General features: G+C 43.2%; 1 protein-coding gene across 1 annotated transcript in view; it reads right to left on the bottom strand.

Annotated features, from left to right (window-relative positions):
- Positions 1–18,475, bottom strand: part of SYCP2 (synaptonemal complex protein 2) — a 244,855-nt gene that overhangs the window by 130,464 nt on the left and 95,916 nt on the right. Inside the window, 7 exon segments of the mRNA XM_030213454.1 lie at positions 11,402–11,459; positions 11,567–11,639; positions 11,723–11,725; positions 12,237–12,382; positions 16,017–16,113; positions 16,407–16,565; positions 17,021–17,095. Of these exon segments, the coding sequence (XP_030069314.1) occupies positions 11,402–11,459; positions 11,567–11,639; positions 11,723–11,725; positions 12,237–12,382; positions 16,017–16,113; positions 16,407–16,565; positions 17,021–17,095 (611 nt within the window).

Here is an 18,475-nt window from a genome sequence, read left to right as displayed (position 1 = left end):
GTATGCCAGCCTCAAATGCCGTACCCACCTGCATGACAGCAGAATGTGTTGTATCCTCCAACAGCCTTTCCCTGGTTGCGATGTGGCTCTGGGGTGAGTGTGACACCTTTTCTGTTAGGTGCCCTGCAGAGAGTCACATTACCAATGCATTGTGGTGGGTGTAGGGTACTGGGCTCTACTCCCATGGTGCTCTCCCCCCCCTGCTAACTGGGTCAGAGTGTGCCCTGTTTTGTTTCCTGTTGTAGTCCATGCGGTAGTGGCCATTTTTGTAAGCCAGTTTTAGTTCCCTTTCCTGTGTTACCCACGTTAGAGAAGGTAGTTCTTACTTTCAATGGTGCTGAAAGAGGGCATTGTACACCATTGTGCCAGCTCTGACCTACTGCTAATCTTAGTACCAGGGGACTCTTTGCCAGTGGGGCACAACCTCTGATCTGCAGTTAACTGTGAGTAAACGTGCTTATTTCAAGAAAGGACTTTTTCAGAGAGATTAGTCTTCCGGTGTGAACTGGTGTGCCAAAGTTATACAGCAGCAATAAGTCCTAGAGGCTGTATGCAGGTCCCTGGAGCAATTTTAGTGGGTGCAGTACATTTGTGGGTAGTGGGTTTGGGGGGCTCAGCTCCCAAAGTAAGGGAGGTATGCACGTGGTGGGAGCTTTTCTGAAGTCCACCGCAGTGACCCCTAGGGTGGCTGGTTGGTGTCCTGGCATGTCAGGGGGGCCAGTGCACTAAAAATGCTGGCTCCTCCCACGGCCAAATGCCTTGAATTTGGCCGGGGTTTGAGATGGCCGACATAACTTTCCATTATCGCTGAAAAACAAACCCGGCCAACTCAAACCCGGCGAACTCCACGGCATTTGGCCGGGCTAAACCGTATTATCGAAAAAAAAGATGGCCGGCCATCTTTTTCGATAATACGGTTCCGGCCAGCAGTAGCGCTGCCGCCAACATAGATCGCCGGCGATCTATTTGGCCGGCGACGTTCGATTATGCCTCTCTTAGTGTCCCATTGATTGTCCTCTTTCTACCAAATCTCTGAGATGCCTATTATATCTATCTCATCACTTAGTGCTATATACTCTACTTCTCACATTTTATTTTTTAGGCTTCTAGCATTTGTATATAGGCACTTCAAATTATGTTTTTTCCTTGGATCTACAAGCTGCTTAGAAGTTGACGGGGATAATGTGCATCCTTTATCCTGCTCTCCCATTAAGCACACCTGGCTTACTTTCAGCATTATTGAAACAGCACTACTGGGATTCTCTTCAAGGATACTCCACACCAAACCATTAGCTCCTGGGCAACTGTTGGCTGCCCCCCCCCCCCCCCCCCCATATTCTAGTTTAAAAGCTGCTCTATCTCCTTTTTAAAAGTTAGTTCCAGCAGCCTGGTTCCCTCCTGGTTAAAGTGGAGCCCAGCCTTACAGAACAGTCCCCCCTTTTTCCAGAATGTTGCCCAGTTCCTAACAAATCTAAATCCCTCATCCCTGCACCATCATCTCAACCATGCATTGAGACTTCGTAGCTCTGCCTGCCTTTTGGGTCCTGCACGTGGAACGGGGAGCATTTCTGAAAAAGCTACCCTGAAGGATCTGGACTTCAGCTTTCTACCTAAGAGCCTACATTTGGTTTCCAGAACCTCTCTCCCACATTTTCCCACACGTACCAAGAAAGCTGGTTCCTCCCCAGCACTATCCTCTGTCTAGGTGACGAGTGAGGTTCGCAACCTTCGGACCAGGCAGGCAAGTGACCAGGCGATCCTCATGTCCATCAGCCACCCAGCTACCTACATGCCTAATGATCAAATCACCAACTACAACAGCTGTACTAACCCTTCCCGCCTAGGCAAAAGTTCTTGGAGACATATCCTCGGTGCAAGAGGATAGTGCATCCCCCTGGTGGACAGGTGCTGGCTACAGGAGTACTTCCAAATTCATCAGGGTGATGCTCTCCTTCTAAGAGACCTCCCTCCTCCAAGGCAGCACAGGGGCTGCCAGACTGAAGGTGAGACTTCTCTACAACCTCCCTGTAGGTCTCCTCTACGTACCTCTCTGTCTCCCTCAGCTCCTCCAAGTCTGCTATTCTAGCCTCAAGAGAAATAGGAGTTCCTTGCATAGGGCACACACATATAACCACTCCCCAGTGGAGTAAGAAGGCATCTGGGGCTGCACGATTGAGAGAAGAGAGTCTGGAACAAAAGCGAGAAAGCTTGTTGTTCTGAGGAGAAGTGAACAGGTCTATTGCTGGGGTTCACCAATGCTGAAATATTCAACAAGCTACAGGCATGCTAAGGGACCATTCGTGAGACTGAAAGACTCTGCTCAATTTGTCTGCCTGTTGACAGGTAATACTTCGCAACTTGGATGTCTGTGGAAATGAGTATCAACTAATATACAATCCTGGAAAGTTTTGAGGATGTTCCATAATGCTTGCAATTCCAGATTGATATATTGGTTCTACTGTGGGGACCAAGAAACCTGTGTGTGGAGATCATTGAGGTGAGAACCCCAACCTACCATGGAGACATCCATGGTGAGAATTTGTGATATGAAAGGAGATCACAGAAATCCCCATGTAAGATTCTTGAAAGACATCCACCACTGTAGAGAGTGTCATAGCTGTGGTTTAACTTGAATACAGGCCAACAGCAATCCCATGGCTTGGCACCACTGAGTGTCCACTGAGGAATTCCGAAGTGAAGTCATGTCAATGGTGTTACATGGACTGTTGATGCCATGTGACCAAGGAGGAAGAGCATCTATTGAGTTGATATTTCGGTGGATTTGTAAATCTGAGCACAGAGATACATTATGTTGTCTGCTCTTGGTTGAGAGAGGAAGGCTCAACCCCGAGTAGTGGAGAGACCCGATGAGCTCGGAAGTCTGAACAGGTTGAAGATGCCATTTGGGGAAATTTATTACAAACCTGTGGAGTTCTATGGTGGACAGAACTGAAGTCTGTGCGCCTCTTGGGAGGCTGCCTTGATTAACCAGTCGTTGAGGAAGGGGAAAGCATGTATTCCCCACCTGCAGAATGTTGCAGCTACCACTATCAGGCATTTTGTGAAGACTGGAGGAGCTGAAGCCAAGCTGAATGATAAGACCTTGTACTGAAAATGCCAAGTTCCAGAGTGGAAATGTAGGAACTTTCTGTGGGAAAGGAAGATAGGTATATGAGTGTATGCCTCCTTGAGATCTAGACAGCAAAGTTGGATCATGGGGAGAAGTGATCCCATGGAAACCATGAAATTCTTTTTTGAGTAGAAATGTGTTTAAATCATGCAGGTTGAGAATTGGTAGTCCTCCCCCCATCTCTTTTGGTATGAAAAGTACCTGGAGTAAAACTCTTGACCCCTCTTCAAAGGACAAACTGGTTCTATTGCATTCTGCCAGAGAGCTCCTCCCAAAATACTATTATTTGGAGGGAGCTGATACAAGACTCTCATGGTAAATGGTTGGGAGGTCTTTTTTTCCCAACGCAGAGTATAACTGTGCTGTATGATACGTAGCATCCACCGGTCAGAGGTTAAGAGGAGTCATCTCTGTTGAAAGAAGATATATTTGCCTCCTACCGGTAGGTCGCTTGGCATGGACAAGAAGGTTGTTTAGACTGAGGAGTCGTTTGTGATTTATGTCCCTGTTGCTGTCACGGATGTGAGATTTGGGGCATAGTCCTTTGAGGTGAAGGAGGAGTGGGGGTGTAACAACGCTTAGATGTATAGTAATTGGAGCATCAAAATCCTCCTGCAAATCTTCTAGAAGAAGAGGCAGCAGAAGTCTGTGGCCTAGATAGAGTACATGTATGTCTTTTCATTATGACGGCCACTTCCTCAACTTTGTCACCAAATTATCTCCATGACAAAGGACAAATGCTAGACACTCTTGGACAGCAGATTCGAGGCTGGAGACCATAAGCCAGGATAGACGCCACATTGCTACTCCTAAGACAGATATCGGTGAAGAGACATCAAAGGCCTGTCTTGCCAGATATTTACAACAATCTAGAAGTTTCCTTTGAAGGTTGAGGAACTCAGCCTTTTCATGAGGAAGAAAGTCTGCAAAGGAGAGCGTACTCTGTATTAGTGAATAAGTAAATTGTGGAATAAAGCTGATAATCTAATATACAACTGGTTAGCATTGAGACTTGAAATGATCTTCTGCCAAAACAGTCTAACGTTCTGGCTTCTCTGCCTGGAGGGATAGAAGCGTGAGATCGTGTACTGTGTGTACATTTTAAAGCAGATTCCACAACTAAGGAATGATGGGGTAACTGAGTCATTTTCAAACCCAGTGCATTTCTGAATCATGTACACTGTATCAATTTTCTTTGGAGCAACTTGAACTGTTAGAGGCATATCCCAATTCTTGATCAGAGTATTTTTCATAACTGTATGACGTGGAACATGATTCCTTCTCTAGGAGGAGAGTCATAATCTAGAACCTTAGAGTTTTAAACTGGGTTCTTCCTGTGTCTACTATTTGAAAGGTATGGCTTGGGCCATCTCATGGACAAAGCAAAGAAAAGATATTTTCTGGAGGAGCCTTATGTCTCTCAAGTGGCTGAGAGGTCCTGTGGGTTCTGTTCTGTCTCCCAGGGGAGATCTGAGTCTGACTGTTCAAAGTACTGTTCTTGGAAAATATGTGGAGTATCGACGAGAGTTTGGCTCTGCGTCAAGGCAAATGAGTCTCCAAGGCTGGAGAAAATTCCTCTGCTGATGTCAACACATGTCAGTCAGGTTCATAGTGCCACCGACAGTCAATGCTGAGCCGGTGTGCGGGACCATTCCCATGACTGTCTCTCCTATGTATCAATGGGCTGGACTGAGGCTGGCGCAAGCACCCTGTAAGCCTGTATAGACTGTGCATACAGCAGCCCTGAAGAGCTCCTCTTTGAGTACTGTCTACTTTGAGTCTATCCTACTGTAGGATAGACATCGGTACCGGCTGAGATAGCAGTATGGACGCAGCCTGAGTTATAGCCCGTGTAGGCATAGGAGATCTCGAAGAACTCTCGATGGGAAAGAGGTTGGAGAGAAGGAAAGTGGTCAATGCAACATGGGCATTTACTGTACATCGAGGATGTCAATGCCGGGGAGTTGTTTGCAAAGTTCCTGGAAGGAGAACGATGGTGACGCTTCTTATGTTTTTTGAGCTGCAGTTCCCTCAATGCACGTGACACCAATGAAGAGAACAGAGTCCTTACATGATTGCGATATTGAGTCCAATGTTGGACCATCTCAATGTTGCATCAGTGCACCAGATATCAACGCAGGCTCCGCGTCGAGTACCAAAATGTTCTGCCATGCTCAACGTGGATGCTGATGCAGAACCAAAATGCTGGACTCTGCGGGCTTAAGTGTCCTCGCTTGCATACAAAGACAGAGGCTACACTGTATGTCCAGGTGCTCCGACCTAAGCACTGAACACACCAATTATTGGGGGGGAGGGGGGGTCTGTGCATGAAATGGTCCTAATGCGTCGCGTACACTTCTTAAAGCCACTTGGCATCCTCAATGATATGGAGGGAAAAATGGCTGATACAAGGTCAAAAGGCTCAATGGTTTGAGGAACTCGAGTAGTCACGCACCCAAAAATGGTCAATGCTTCCCGGCTAAAATAAAGAAAAAGAAGAATATGAAGAAAAATATCCCAAAAAAGGGAAGGCGACAAAAGTTTGACACGAATAAAGACTAACCTTTCTGCTCTACAGAAAACATGACTGCTGGTCCTGCGATTGAGCGTCAAGTGGGAAGGCACCCATGCATGAACGAGGGGGGCAATGCCTTAAAGATTTAAAGTTACAGTGCACTATGGCAGTGTCTGCACCAGGCTGCATGGATGACAACACCCACATGTGAGAATATTATGCCTGCTTGTCCTCGGAGAAAAGGTAGTATCTTATAAATTTTTTGGTTTTGCTTTATTTCTATTATTACCAATTTCAGGCATGATAAGCAATAATATTCTTTTTTAGATATATCAAAGGCAAGTGGAGTCTTCTTTTAGTAGTCTTGTTTCAAATTTATTTATTTTATTTTTGTTACATTTGTACCTCGCACTTTCCCACTCATGGCAGGCTCAATGCGGCTTACATGGGGCAATGGAGGGTTAAGTGACTTGCCCAGAGTCACAAGGAGCTGCCTGTGCCTGAAGTGGGAATAAGTAAATAGTCAAATATTGTACCTTAAGATTCACAAACAGAGACAAAGGAGGTGATTTTAGAAGGCTTGTGTGGCATTTGTGTGCAGACTTACATATGTAAATGGACCAATGCATCTGAGTAACAATTTTACAAAAGCCAATAATTACACATATCTTTGACATGTAGAGTTTTCAGAGAGGCATGCCCTGGGCAGGCCTGAAAAATACGCATGTTTCCTAGTTTGCAATGGAAAAACACATCTACTTCACAAAATTCTGCTTTCAGAATTTATACTTGCTTAAAAGCATACTTAAGTGTCAGCTAATTACTCATTTGGACATGGGGTTTGGAGCAGCAATAAAGTTGTGATTGTGCTTAGTTCTCTGCCATTTAAAACCATCTTAGAAATGCAAAACTTAGTTTCATAGTCTTATTCCTTGGTTCCCCATTGATGTCCTGTTTTGTAACATACATAACATAGTAACATAGTAGATGACGGCAGAAAAAGACCTGCATGGTCCATCCAGTCTGCCCAACAAGATAAACTCATATGTGTATACCTTACCTTGATTTGTACCTGCCTTTTTCAGGGCACAGACCGTACAAGTCTGCCCAGCAGTATTTCCCGCCTCCCAACCACCAGTCCCGCCTCCCATCACTGGTTCTGGCACAGACCGTACAAGTCTGCCCTCCACTATCCTTGCCTGCCAACCACCAACCCCTCTTCCCCCACCTGCTCTGCCACCCAATTTCGGCTAAGCTTCTGAGGATCCATTCCTACTGCACAGGATTCCCTTATGCATATCCCATGCATGTTTGAATTCCGTTACCGTTTTCATCTCCACCACCTCCCGCGGGAGGGCATTCCAAGCATCCACCACCCTCTCCGTGAAAAAATACTTCCTGACATCTTTCCTGAGTCTGCCCCCCTTCAATCTCATTTCATGTCCTCTCGTTCTACCACCTTCCCATCTCCGGAAAAGATTTGTTTGCGGATTAATACCTTTCAAGTATTTGAACGTCTGTATCATATCACCCCCCTGTTTCTCCTTTCCTCCATGGTATACATGTTCAGGTCAGCAAGTCTCTGCTCATACATCTTGGAACGCAAATCCCATACCATTTTGGTAGCTTTTCTTTGCACCGCTTCCATTTTTTTAACATCCTTCGCAAGGTACGGCCTCCAAAACTGAACACAATACTTCAGGTGGGGCCTCACCAATGACTTGTACAGGGGCATCAACACTTCCTTTCTTCTGCTGATCACACCTCTCTCTATACAGCCTAGCAACCTTCTCGCTACGGCCACCGCCTTGTCACACTGTTTCGTCGCCTTCAGATCCTCGGATACTATCACCCCAAGATCCCTCTCCCCCTCAGTACCTATCAGACTCTCACCGCCTAACACATAAGTCTCTCGTGGGTTTCTACTCCCTAAATGCATCACTTTGCATTTCTTCGCATTGAATTTTAATTGCCAAACCTTAGACCATTCTTCTAGCTTCCTCAGATCCTTTTTCATGCTTTCCACTCCCTCCTGGGTGTCCACTCTGTTGCAAATCTTAGTATCATCCGCAAATAGGCAAACTTTACCTTCTAACCCTTCGGCAAATAAAGCACTTGTACATTCAAACCTGCAGGTAAAGCAGCTTTATTTTTTATCACGTTGTTTTATAAAATGGCTGCTCCTATTGGATCTACTGCAACCTACGCACTCATTTCCCATAGCTTTAGAGGTATTTTAACAAAAGGTTTCATGTGCAGTGAATTTTTGTAAAATATCTCTGTAAATTGTGAATGGCTAGACTCGAGTCAATTTTCCTGTCTAGAATGTCTATGCAAAACTGAGCTTCACATGGATGTATATAGTACATATATAACTACATAATTATGGTTGTGAAGCATTTTTAGTCTCAGAAATAAAATGGAAAAATGAATTCTTACATGATAATTTTCTTTCCTTTAGTCCCAAAGGATTAGTCCATACATGTGGGTTATTCCCATCTACCAGCAGATAGAGATAGAGAGCAAATTAGAACTTTGTCAAATAAGGCTACTGTGCACTAGGTTCCATTCAATATTCAGATAGCCAAAGAGTAAGAAGTTAATGGAAAGAAGTAGAGCTCCTGCCTTTAATTTAGAAACTTTGAAGAACAATAATAACCTTATGCCTAAGAAACAAGAAAAATCAACAAATAGCACTACAAAACAGAAGAGAAGGGTGGGATCTTAAGCCCTTCTGAAGAAAGGCTAGAATTTGTGGCAGTGATACATTAGATAACATCAGGTTTCTTTCCGAACACCAAGATTCAAAGGTTCTCCATACCCAAGCATATGTAGTAGAAGTAGATCTTTTTCGGGCTTGCAGAAGAATAGCAATGGCTTCTTCCAAGTAACCTTTCTTCATTAGGAATGACCTCTCAAAAGCCATCTGGTAAGACCAAACAGGGAGGGATCGTCTGTTGGAATTGGACCCTGAATCAGAAGGCCTCTGTAATTGGGTAGGGACAGTGGAGACTCAGTCTTCAACCGCATCAGATCTGTGTACCAAAGACATCTTGGCCAATCTAGAGCTAAAGGATCATTTTCCTTGGATGACAAGCAATGCAAAGATATTTTCCGTTTTACAGTAGACACAGCGGAAAAACATATAGGTGGTCTGTTGTTTGCTACTGTTGTAGAAGAGCATACAGACCCTCCACCTTGGGGTCCTTCCAATGGCTGAAGAATCTGCAGACTTGAACATTTTTACTGGATGCCATTAGATCTATCCCTGGGACTCCCAACATGAGGCAACTAGATGAAATTCTTTTGACAATAAATGCCACTTCCCCAGATCCAGAGAATATTTGCTGAAAAAGAAAATCCTCTGAGTACTGAGTTCCTGCAACAGGAGCTGCTGAAATTAGAGGAATGTGGACCTCAGCACAGCAAAAAAGAATCTCTGCTTTTGTGGCTATGGCTCCCCACTGTCTGATGACATAGGAAACCGCTGTCATGTTGTCTGAATCTTCACTAGCTTCCCTCAAAGATGAGCAAAAGAAACAAGGCTTTTTGAATGGCTCTGAGCACTAGGCTTCGATTGCAGAATATTGGACATGGACTGACTTAAGAAGACAAAGCTCTGGAGGCCAATAAGCTGGCATCTGTTGTGACTACAAACCAATTCTGAACTGGCAGAGGAAGACTGTGCTGAATCCACCAATTGAAGCTTAGTTTGGCCTGGAGGGTCCAAGAGAAATGGAGACAAAAATCTGAGAAGGAACTACTGAAGTGGTCTGATGTGGAATGTAGCCCATGGAAGAATGTCCCAGATCCTGCTACATGGAAGGGAAAGTAGATCCTGACTTGGATGTGAATCTTTTGCTGATGAGCAACAGGAAAAAATGTCAAATATCGCTCCCAGATACTCCAGGATTTGCATTGGAAACAACTGACTCTTGGTGAAATTACCAATCCTAGGGACTGAAGAACAGCAGCTACCTTGGATGAAACTTGCAGACCCACTTGATAGGCAGAGTCTCAAATCAGCCAGTCTTCGAGGTATGGATAAACCTGAATTACGTCCTTGTGAAAGAAGGCTGCCACCACTACCATCACCTTGGAAAAATGTCCTTGGTGATGTGGAAAGCCTGAATGGCATGGCCATAAATCGATAATGCTCTCCAAGGGTTGCAAATCACAGAACACTTCTGTGGGGAGGTCAAATGAGAATATGAGAGTACACTTCCTTGAGATCCAGGTAGGTTAGAAACTCTCCCTGTTGGACTGAAGTTATTACAGATTGTGATGTTCCCATTGTGAAATGTGGAACCTTTAACACTCTGTTGACTCTTTTGAAGTCCAAACCCAGGTGGAAGGAATTCCCTTTCTTTGGAACTACAAACTAAATGGAATAACTTCTCATTCCCCAATTGCATCTGGGTACAGGCTCTACTGTGCCTAAATGAATAATCCTTTGCAAGGTGTCATGAACCGCTTGCCATTTGGTTGGTGCTTTGCATGGAAATTCCATGATAAAATCTGCAATGGAATGGGAGAACTCCAGTTTGTAAGCCTGCTTTATTATTTCCAGGACACATTGGTCTGAGGTAATTTTGGTCCACTTCCCATGGAATCTGGAGAGGCATCCTGCTATGATGAAACACAAGGAGTGAATCAAGGCCCTATCATTGGAAGGCACAGGAGGCATTGGTAGGCCTGGAGTTTGAAGCCAAGTTCTTTCTGTCAGCATGAAAGAAGGCTTGTCATTGTTGGAAGTGGGAACGCTGAAAGTTAGATTTGCCTGGCCTGTAGCACTTGATCTCATTAAACCTAAGACAAGACAGAGGATTTAAAAGAATCTTTGGGCTTGTCCTCTGGCAGTCTCTGAGATGTGGAATCCCCTAGGTCTTTAATCAATTTCTTCAAACAGAAATTTACCTCTAAAAGGTAGCTTGCTAAATCTTCTAGCTAAGAGTGTCAAGAACTGGCTGGCGTGGCTGTGCATTGGAGCTAACAAGTGTGACAGAGAGCCAGAGCTAGATGGTTTATCAGAATATGGCTGGTTGTACCACACTGGGAACAGCATTTAACCAACTCTGCAACTATAAGTAAATTTGAATAATTCATCACAGTGAAAAACAGGTGATTTCTGGTTCGCAGGCACAAGGCACTGCAAAAAAAATTCCTTTGCTGAGAATACTCCTCAAATAAAGTATCTAAGAAGATCAACCGCAGGCTCAGACTTAAAAAAACATTTTTTTTGAAGAGGGAGAAGCTGTTGAGGGTACAGGTGTAGGATTGGGGGGGGGGGGGGGGGGGGGGGGAGGGACCCGATATCATGCCTTTGGCTCCAGAAGCTCAATTGAAACTTCAGAAAGGAAACAGGAGCCCACCACAGGAATCTGAGACAGAGCTGCACAGTGAGGTTCTACAGCCTGCTGGAGACAGAAAGATATTGAATGGAACCTAGAGCACAGCAGCCTTACATAGCAAAGTTCCAATCTGATCATTATCTCCACTTGCTGGTAGATGGGCACAACCTACAAGTATGGACTATGCCTTTGGAGACACAAAGGAAAGCAGTCTTTCCCTTTCCTCATGTTCTCTGTAATTGGAACTATTCACTCAAGTCCTGAGTGAAAGTATAGTTCTAGCGATAAATCCTTAGAACCAGGTTTTCCATAGTGAATTGACCCTATCTTCATATGGCTGTCAACTATATGTAACTTTATGAGAAAACATCACAGGTGGCAATATTTTTGTAAGAATGTACATACAAAGGTTTTTCTTTGTTCTCTACGAGCTGTGAGTCAGGCACAATACTTTCTTGGTCATCTAAGAGAAATTAGAGAGATCAACTTATTATCATTAGAATGACAGAATATAATTTTATGCATCAAAAAAGGGGTGGGAAAATTTTTACCAAAATGGTGATTACTAACCAACATATTCTTTCTGGCTATCCTTGACATGTTCCTCATTCTGCACCATTTCTACAACTTCAGCAGCTGATATCTGTATCAAATACAATAAGAATCTGCATAATTCTGTCAGAATGTTTTCCTTATCTGTCATTAAGCCTTCAAAATAAAACAAACTTGCTACATGTAATCTGTTTGTTGCCAACTAACTTCTGAAATAGTTGCTTTTCATTTTTGGGTCTTGGTTTGCTAATTTTCTGATTTTTGTTTTCAGTTTTTGTCTGTGGCACTGCTACCGTTCTATCATTTGGCTATCACAGGCATCAGTTTTCAGCTGGACAACTCATGCATGCCATTCAATGGTACATAACCTAGGCAGCATAGCATAACAGTCAATAAAATAATAAGAGGTCTGTTTACAAAGCAGCACTAGCGCAGCCATATGCACTGCTTAGTAAACCAGAGTGTAAGTGTCAAATAGCATGGTGCCTTAATAGGTGGTTATTTAACAAATTTCTATCCTGTATTATCTATAAAATCTAAGCAGGTTACAACTAACACTCAAACTTTAGGACATTTAACCAACACACAACACAACATTATCACAATTATGTGCATTGGATCAGCCAACAACTTCAGAAACCTACTATATGGAAAAAAATAGATCAATTTATATAAAGATTTTGTAGACCTTGTTTTGAGGTGCAAGGTTATTCTTCTTTGTTCCTACATAATTTTGTTTCTGGATGTAACCTTCTACTTCTGAAGTCCGCATTCTGGGTTCTGCAGAATTTACCATTTCCAAAGGTGGTTTAATTCGTCCCTTTTGTGGAGTTGCTGAAAATCAAAACATCACAATTAACTTTCTTTCTTTTTCTTTCTGGGCCCGATTTATTAAGGCTCTCTCTTGCTCTGACTCTATGGGAAAAAGTTCAGTAAATCAAGACCTTAGTTTGAATGCAAAGCTAGCCTTTTCACTTAAACACACTGATTGTAAGATATTTAGTTCTCCTACATGGTGAACAATTGATAATGAACAAGCAGTAAAATAGGTTTAAAAAGACAGTGAACCACATCTGCAAGGCTACATATCCATAGAAGAAAACTAGTTATTAACCTTAACTATTGCTTGTACCAAATAAATAGCATCAATCTGGTTTTATATGATAAAGCAGCTGGTATGAAAATGGAAAAATTAGTTCTTACTGCTAATTTCCTTCGAGACACTCCAGTCTATCCAGATGCTTGGATTTACACTCTCCGGCCAGCATATGGAGACTAAGAAACAATGGTTTAACGAGATTACATAGTAACATAGTAGATGACGGCAGAAAAAGACCTGCATGGTCCATCCAGTCTGCCCAAGACAAACTCATATGTGTATACCTTACCTTGAATTTGTACCTGTCCTTTTCAGGGCACAGACCATATAAGTCTGCCCAGCAGTATTTCCCGCCTCCCAACCACCAGTCCCGCCTCCCATCACCGGCTCTGGTACAGACCGTATAAGTCTGCCCTCCCCTATCCTCGCCTCCCAACCACCACCCCCCTCTTCCCCCCAACTGCTCCGCCACCCAATTTCAGCTAAGCTTCTGAGGATCCATTCCTTCTGCACAGGATTCCTCTATGCATATCCCACGCATGTTTGAACTCCGTTATCGTTTTCATCTCCACCACCTCCCGCGGGAGGGCATTCCAAGCGTCCACCACCCTTCTCCTTGAAAAAATACTTCCTGACATCTTTCCTGAGTCTGCCCCCCTTCAATCTCATTTCATGTCCTCTCGTTCTACCGCCTTCCCATCTCCGGAAAAGATTTGTTTGCGGATTAATACCTTTCAAATATTTGAACGTCTGTATCATATCACCCCTGTTCCTCCTTTCCTCCAGGGTGTACATGTTCAGGTCAGCAAGCCTCTCTTCATACGTCTTGGAACGCAAATCCCATACCATTTTCGTAGCTTTTCTTTGCACCGCTTCCATTTTTTTAACATCCTTCGCAAGATACGGCCTCCAAAACTGAACACAATACTCCAGGTGGGGCCTCACCAACGTCTTATACAGGGGCATTAAAACCTCCTTTCTTCTGCTGGTCACTCCTCTCTCTATACAGCCTAGCAATCTTCTAGCTACTGCAACCGCCTTGTCGCACTGTTTCGTCGCCTTCAGGTCCTCAGATACTATCACCCCAAGATCGCTCTCCCCGTCCGTGCCTATCAGACTCTCCCCGCCTAACACATACGTCTCCCTTGGATTTCTACTCCCTAAGTGCATCACTTTGCATTTCTTCGCATTGAATTTTAATTGCCAAACGTTAGACCATTCTTCTAGCTTCTTCAGATCTTTTTTCATGTTTTCCACACCCTCCGGGGTGTCCACTCTGTTGGAAATCTTAGTGTCATCTGCAAAAAGGCAAACTTTACCTTGTAACCCTTCGGCAATGTCACTCACAAATATATTGAACAGAATTGGCCCCAGCACCAATCCCTGAGGCACTCCACTACTCACCTTTCCTTCCTCCGAGCGAACTCCATTCACCACCACCCTCTGGCGTCTGTCCGTCAACCAGTTCCTAATCAAGTTCACCAGTTCGGGTCCTATCTTCAGGCCGTCTAGTTTATTTAAGAGCCTCCTGTGGGGAACCGTGTCGAAAGCCTTGCTGAAATCTAAGTAGATGACGTCTATAGCACGTCCTTGATTTAATTCTCCCGTCACCCAGTCAAAGAATTCAATTAGATTCGTTTGGCACGATTTCCCTTTGGTGAAACCGTGTTGTCTCGGATCTTGCAACTTATTGGCTTCCAGGAAATTCACTATCCTTTCCTTCAGCATGGCTTCCATTACTTTTCCAATAACCGAAGTGAGGCTTACCGGCCTGTAGTTTCCAGCTTCTTCCCTATCCCCACTTTTGTGAAGAGGGACCACCTCCGCCGTTCTCCAATCCCTCGGAACCTCTCCCTTCTCCAAGGATTTATTAAACAAGTCTTTAAGAGGACCCGCCAGAACCTCTCTGAGCTCCCTCAGTATTCTGGGGTGGATCCCGTCCGGCCCCATGGCTTTGTCCACCTTTAGCTTTCCAAGTTGTTGATACACACTCTCTTCCGTGAACGGCGCTCTATCCACCTCATTTTCAGGTGTACTTTTGCCAGTCCCTCTCGGTCCTTCCCCAGGGTTTTCTTCAGTGAAAACAGAACAAAAGTATCTATATAGGTCCTGTGTAGTTTACAGCTGACCAGTTTTTCTCAGTCTCCAACAGATGGGAGGTTAATTTGTGTAGTATGAAGCTGGTCCAGAGAGATTCTGCACTTTGACCTTTCAGACTTGGGACTGTCCTGGCAGGTGAGCAAGAATACTTGGATTGACTGTGACCATCCAAGAGGCCAAGGGGTGTAGAACCCAGTGGTGCAGGGTTCTTCCACCTCCACCCCCTTTGAACAGGAGAATGTTCCACTAGAGAACAGTTTCCAGTCGGAAAGATCCAACAGTACAGAAATTGAAGGGATTAGTGCTGTCTCTCATTATACAAGCACTGACGGTGTTAACATTTCTGAGGAGTAGAAGGAATCTGTATGTCATCCAAAGCTTTCCGGTGCATATAGAAAGGAATGAGAATCTGTGCTTCTTTGCTGACTTCCCTTGTCCCCCTTTTTAGGGGGGGCACAGAAAGAAGGGTTTCCTCTAGGCTGGGAAAGCCTAAGTGACGACCTATAGTTCTGGACAGGTAGCTTTCCTAAGCACAGCTGTGAGCCATGGGTTTAATAGAAGTGCAGCAACCAGTGAAGTCATTTGTACTGACCTTGCAAGCAGAGGTCTGTGGAAGTTAAATTACTTACTACAGGTGTGCCATAAAAAATTATAGTGTTTGACAGTTAGTAATTAATGTAGAGAAAGTAATTATAAAATAGTTTATGTTGTCTATAGAAATATTTTCAAGTTTTATTTGGCACATAGGGAATATCCTATAATCTTAACTGATTTTAGAAACAACAAATTAAATGGTCTTTTTTTATTAAAGTGAATTAAGCAGTTAGCACAGAAAACAGTCATGTTGTTAGCACATAGCCACGCTAACAGTTAACATGTCAGCTTGATACTTAGTACATATTAATTCCTGCCTTAACTGTATAGCATTATATAAGGCAGAAAATGGATGTGGATTGCACCTTACAGTTAACACACAAACTTACCTGTGTCATCTGTAATGCAGTTAATGTACACTAAATACGTTTTCACTGCATTAACTGTATAGGCAAATCTTGGAAATGTCCCCAACAGTTAATGCAGATGTTCTACAGTTACTGTGTGGTAATCTGGGCAATTACCATGTGATAACTATAAAACTTTAATGCACTTTAGTAAAAAAGGCCCTTAAGTCTTTAAAGTCAGGACTGTGTAGCTTTCTGACCAAAATTATGTTTTAAAAAACCCTAAAATGAACTTTATTCAAAATATATCTTTCCATATATAACTCACATGTCCTAGCTATGAGCACAGGGCTCCTCAAAGTCAAACCACCTGCACCAGGAATAACCATTGATGCTTCTGACATTTTCGTTTTACTTGGAGTCACCTTGAATGGTAAAAAAAAAAAAGAATCCCCGATGAAGTAAATGCCAATTAATAGCATATGTGTAACATTTTTTAAAACTGTGTGTATATTACTTTCTACTATTAAAATTAAATCCTTTACACATTCCCAAAATACAGTCTTGATGATAAATCATTTTGACGATTCCAAAGTATGTTCCTTTTCCCTGAAATCTTTTTGGCAAAAGTGAGAAATCTGAAGAGCACAGGGATTTCAACAAAATAGCTGAATAATTTGCATTGATACAATTGTGTCTACTCAGGTTTGGTACTTGCCTTGCATGGAATATCTTTGCCTTTCAGTTGACCACTGGTGTTATTTTGATCCATAGTACTAACAGGAGGCTGGTTTATTATGGTTGGTTGCTCTCCATTTTCTACTATACTTTTTTCTTGCACAGAGGGAGGTATGACTTGACTTTCTGGGACAAGGATCTAAGCAAAAAATTGTGATAATATAGGATCATCTGAAGCAGGACACACAAATGATATTTATATAGGACACACAATTGGTTTCACAGAATATAAACAATGGGTGAAGATCAGTATTGCAGTCTATAAATTGTTATTTGTTTCCTTCTTCCAACACCCATAGTAAAAAGAGTATAGCAGAATGGCCTTTTTAGATGCAGATGAGTTTTCCTTTTTTGGAATATAACATTCAGCTATATGGATTTTAGTTTTAAAAGAAACCATACCCGTTACACACATTGGTAGCCTATTTATCCACCTTGTGCCAATTCAAAACTGTATTTACAAATTCTTCAAGTGGAAACACTGTAATTCCAGTATGATTGAGCAAGCCAACTTTTGGAAGAGAAATCAAAGAATTTAAAATGGGACCGATTACTTCACACCATTTGTAATCTTCTCTGTAAGAATTAAAATACCTGGGATCCACTTTCGTCAAAAATGATATGGACTGCTGTTTTGGCAACTGAAATTGCATTCTTCTTGGTGAATCCCTAAAACATGCAATTATTTATTACAAATTAATCCAATATTTCTCTCAACAGTGTGCCAACTCAAAACTACTATATAAAACCACTAGGGTTGCATTTTGATTAAAATTTTCAATCATAATTAATTGCACAATTAAAGGTTTTTGTTTTTATTTATTTATTTCCCACTGCAGCTCTTGGGCAAGTCTCTTAACCCTCCATTGCTCCACATACAAAATAAAGTCTCTTTCAAAAGGAAGCTATAGGATGAGGGTAAAAGGGGATAGACTCAGAAGTAACCTGAGGAAATACTTTGTCACAGAAAGAGTGGTAAATTTGTGGAACAGCCTCCCGGTGGAAGAGGTGAAGATGAAAACTGTATATGAATTCAAGAAAGATTGAGACAAGTACATAAGATCCCCAAGGGAGCAAAGGGGAGAGTAGATGGCATGGTTGGACAGAGTACAAGGGTCATGCAGTCTTTATCTGCCTTCATTTTTCTATATTATTTCTGTGTTTGTATTATATGTAAACCACTTTTGATTGTAACAGAAAGACAGTATATCAAATCCCTTCCCTAAAGGAGTGATCATCTCCCTCTCTCCCCCAGATTATACATCTCTCCCTATCCCTTCCTTCCCTCCCCTCTTCCCCCAGGTCTATTACCTCTTTTCCTTTCCTGTGATCCATTATCTCTCTCTCACTTCCCTTCTTCCCTCCCTACCATTGTTCAGCAGCTCTGCTTTCCTCCCTTCCACCCTAATGAGCAGCAACATAAACTTGGTGGTGAGCAGCATCAAGTTGTTCTCGTGGCTGCTGGATCTCACTACCTCAACCAGAGCTTCCATTGGTGGCCCCACCAGTTCTGCAGCTCACTCCCCTCCCCCCACACGGGGTTCGGTATCTGCCTTCTCAATGTACCACCCCCCACTCACCTTGAAGGTTGTCTTCTGTTGGTTCCCGAGAGTGGCAGCGTTGCACATATGCTGCTTGAGGCCTGGTCTGAAGCTTTCCCTCTGGTCCGTCTCACCTCCTCTGATGTCACTTCCTGTTTCTGCATGGGCTGGAAGGGTCAGAGAGAAACATTTGGACCAGGCTGTAGACAGTGTATGTGCAATGCTGCCACTGCCAGGGACCAACAGAATACCTCCTTTAATGCAGACCGGCACAAGGGGGGCGATGTTGAATAGCAGGTGGGAGGAAAGACGTCGGATTGTGCCTAGGACAGGAGTTGGGAATGGAAGAGAGCAGAAACGATGTTTGGAGAATACAGGAGGCACTGAAATGTGATTACATTTTTTAATCATGATTCATTTTTTAAATCAGAATTAATAATTAATGCATTAATTGAAGAGTTAACTGCAATTAACTTGCAGCACTAAAAGCCACATAAGACAAACCTCA

The sequence above is a fragment of the Microcaecilia unicolor genome, chromosome 8 (assembly GCF_901765095.1).
Source record: "Microcaecilia unicolor chromosome 8, aMicUni1.1, whole genome shotgun sequence".
NCBI classification, from domain to species: domain Eukaryota; kingdom Metazoa; phylum Chordata; class Amphibia; order Gymnophiona; family Siphonopidae; genus Microcaecilia; species Microcaecilia unicolor.
This window is presented reverse-complemented; position numbering and strand designations above follow the sequence as displayed.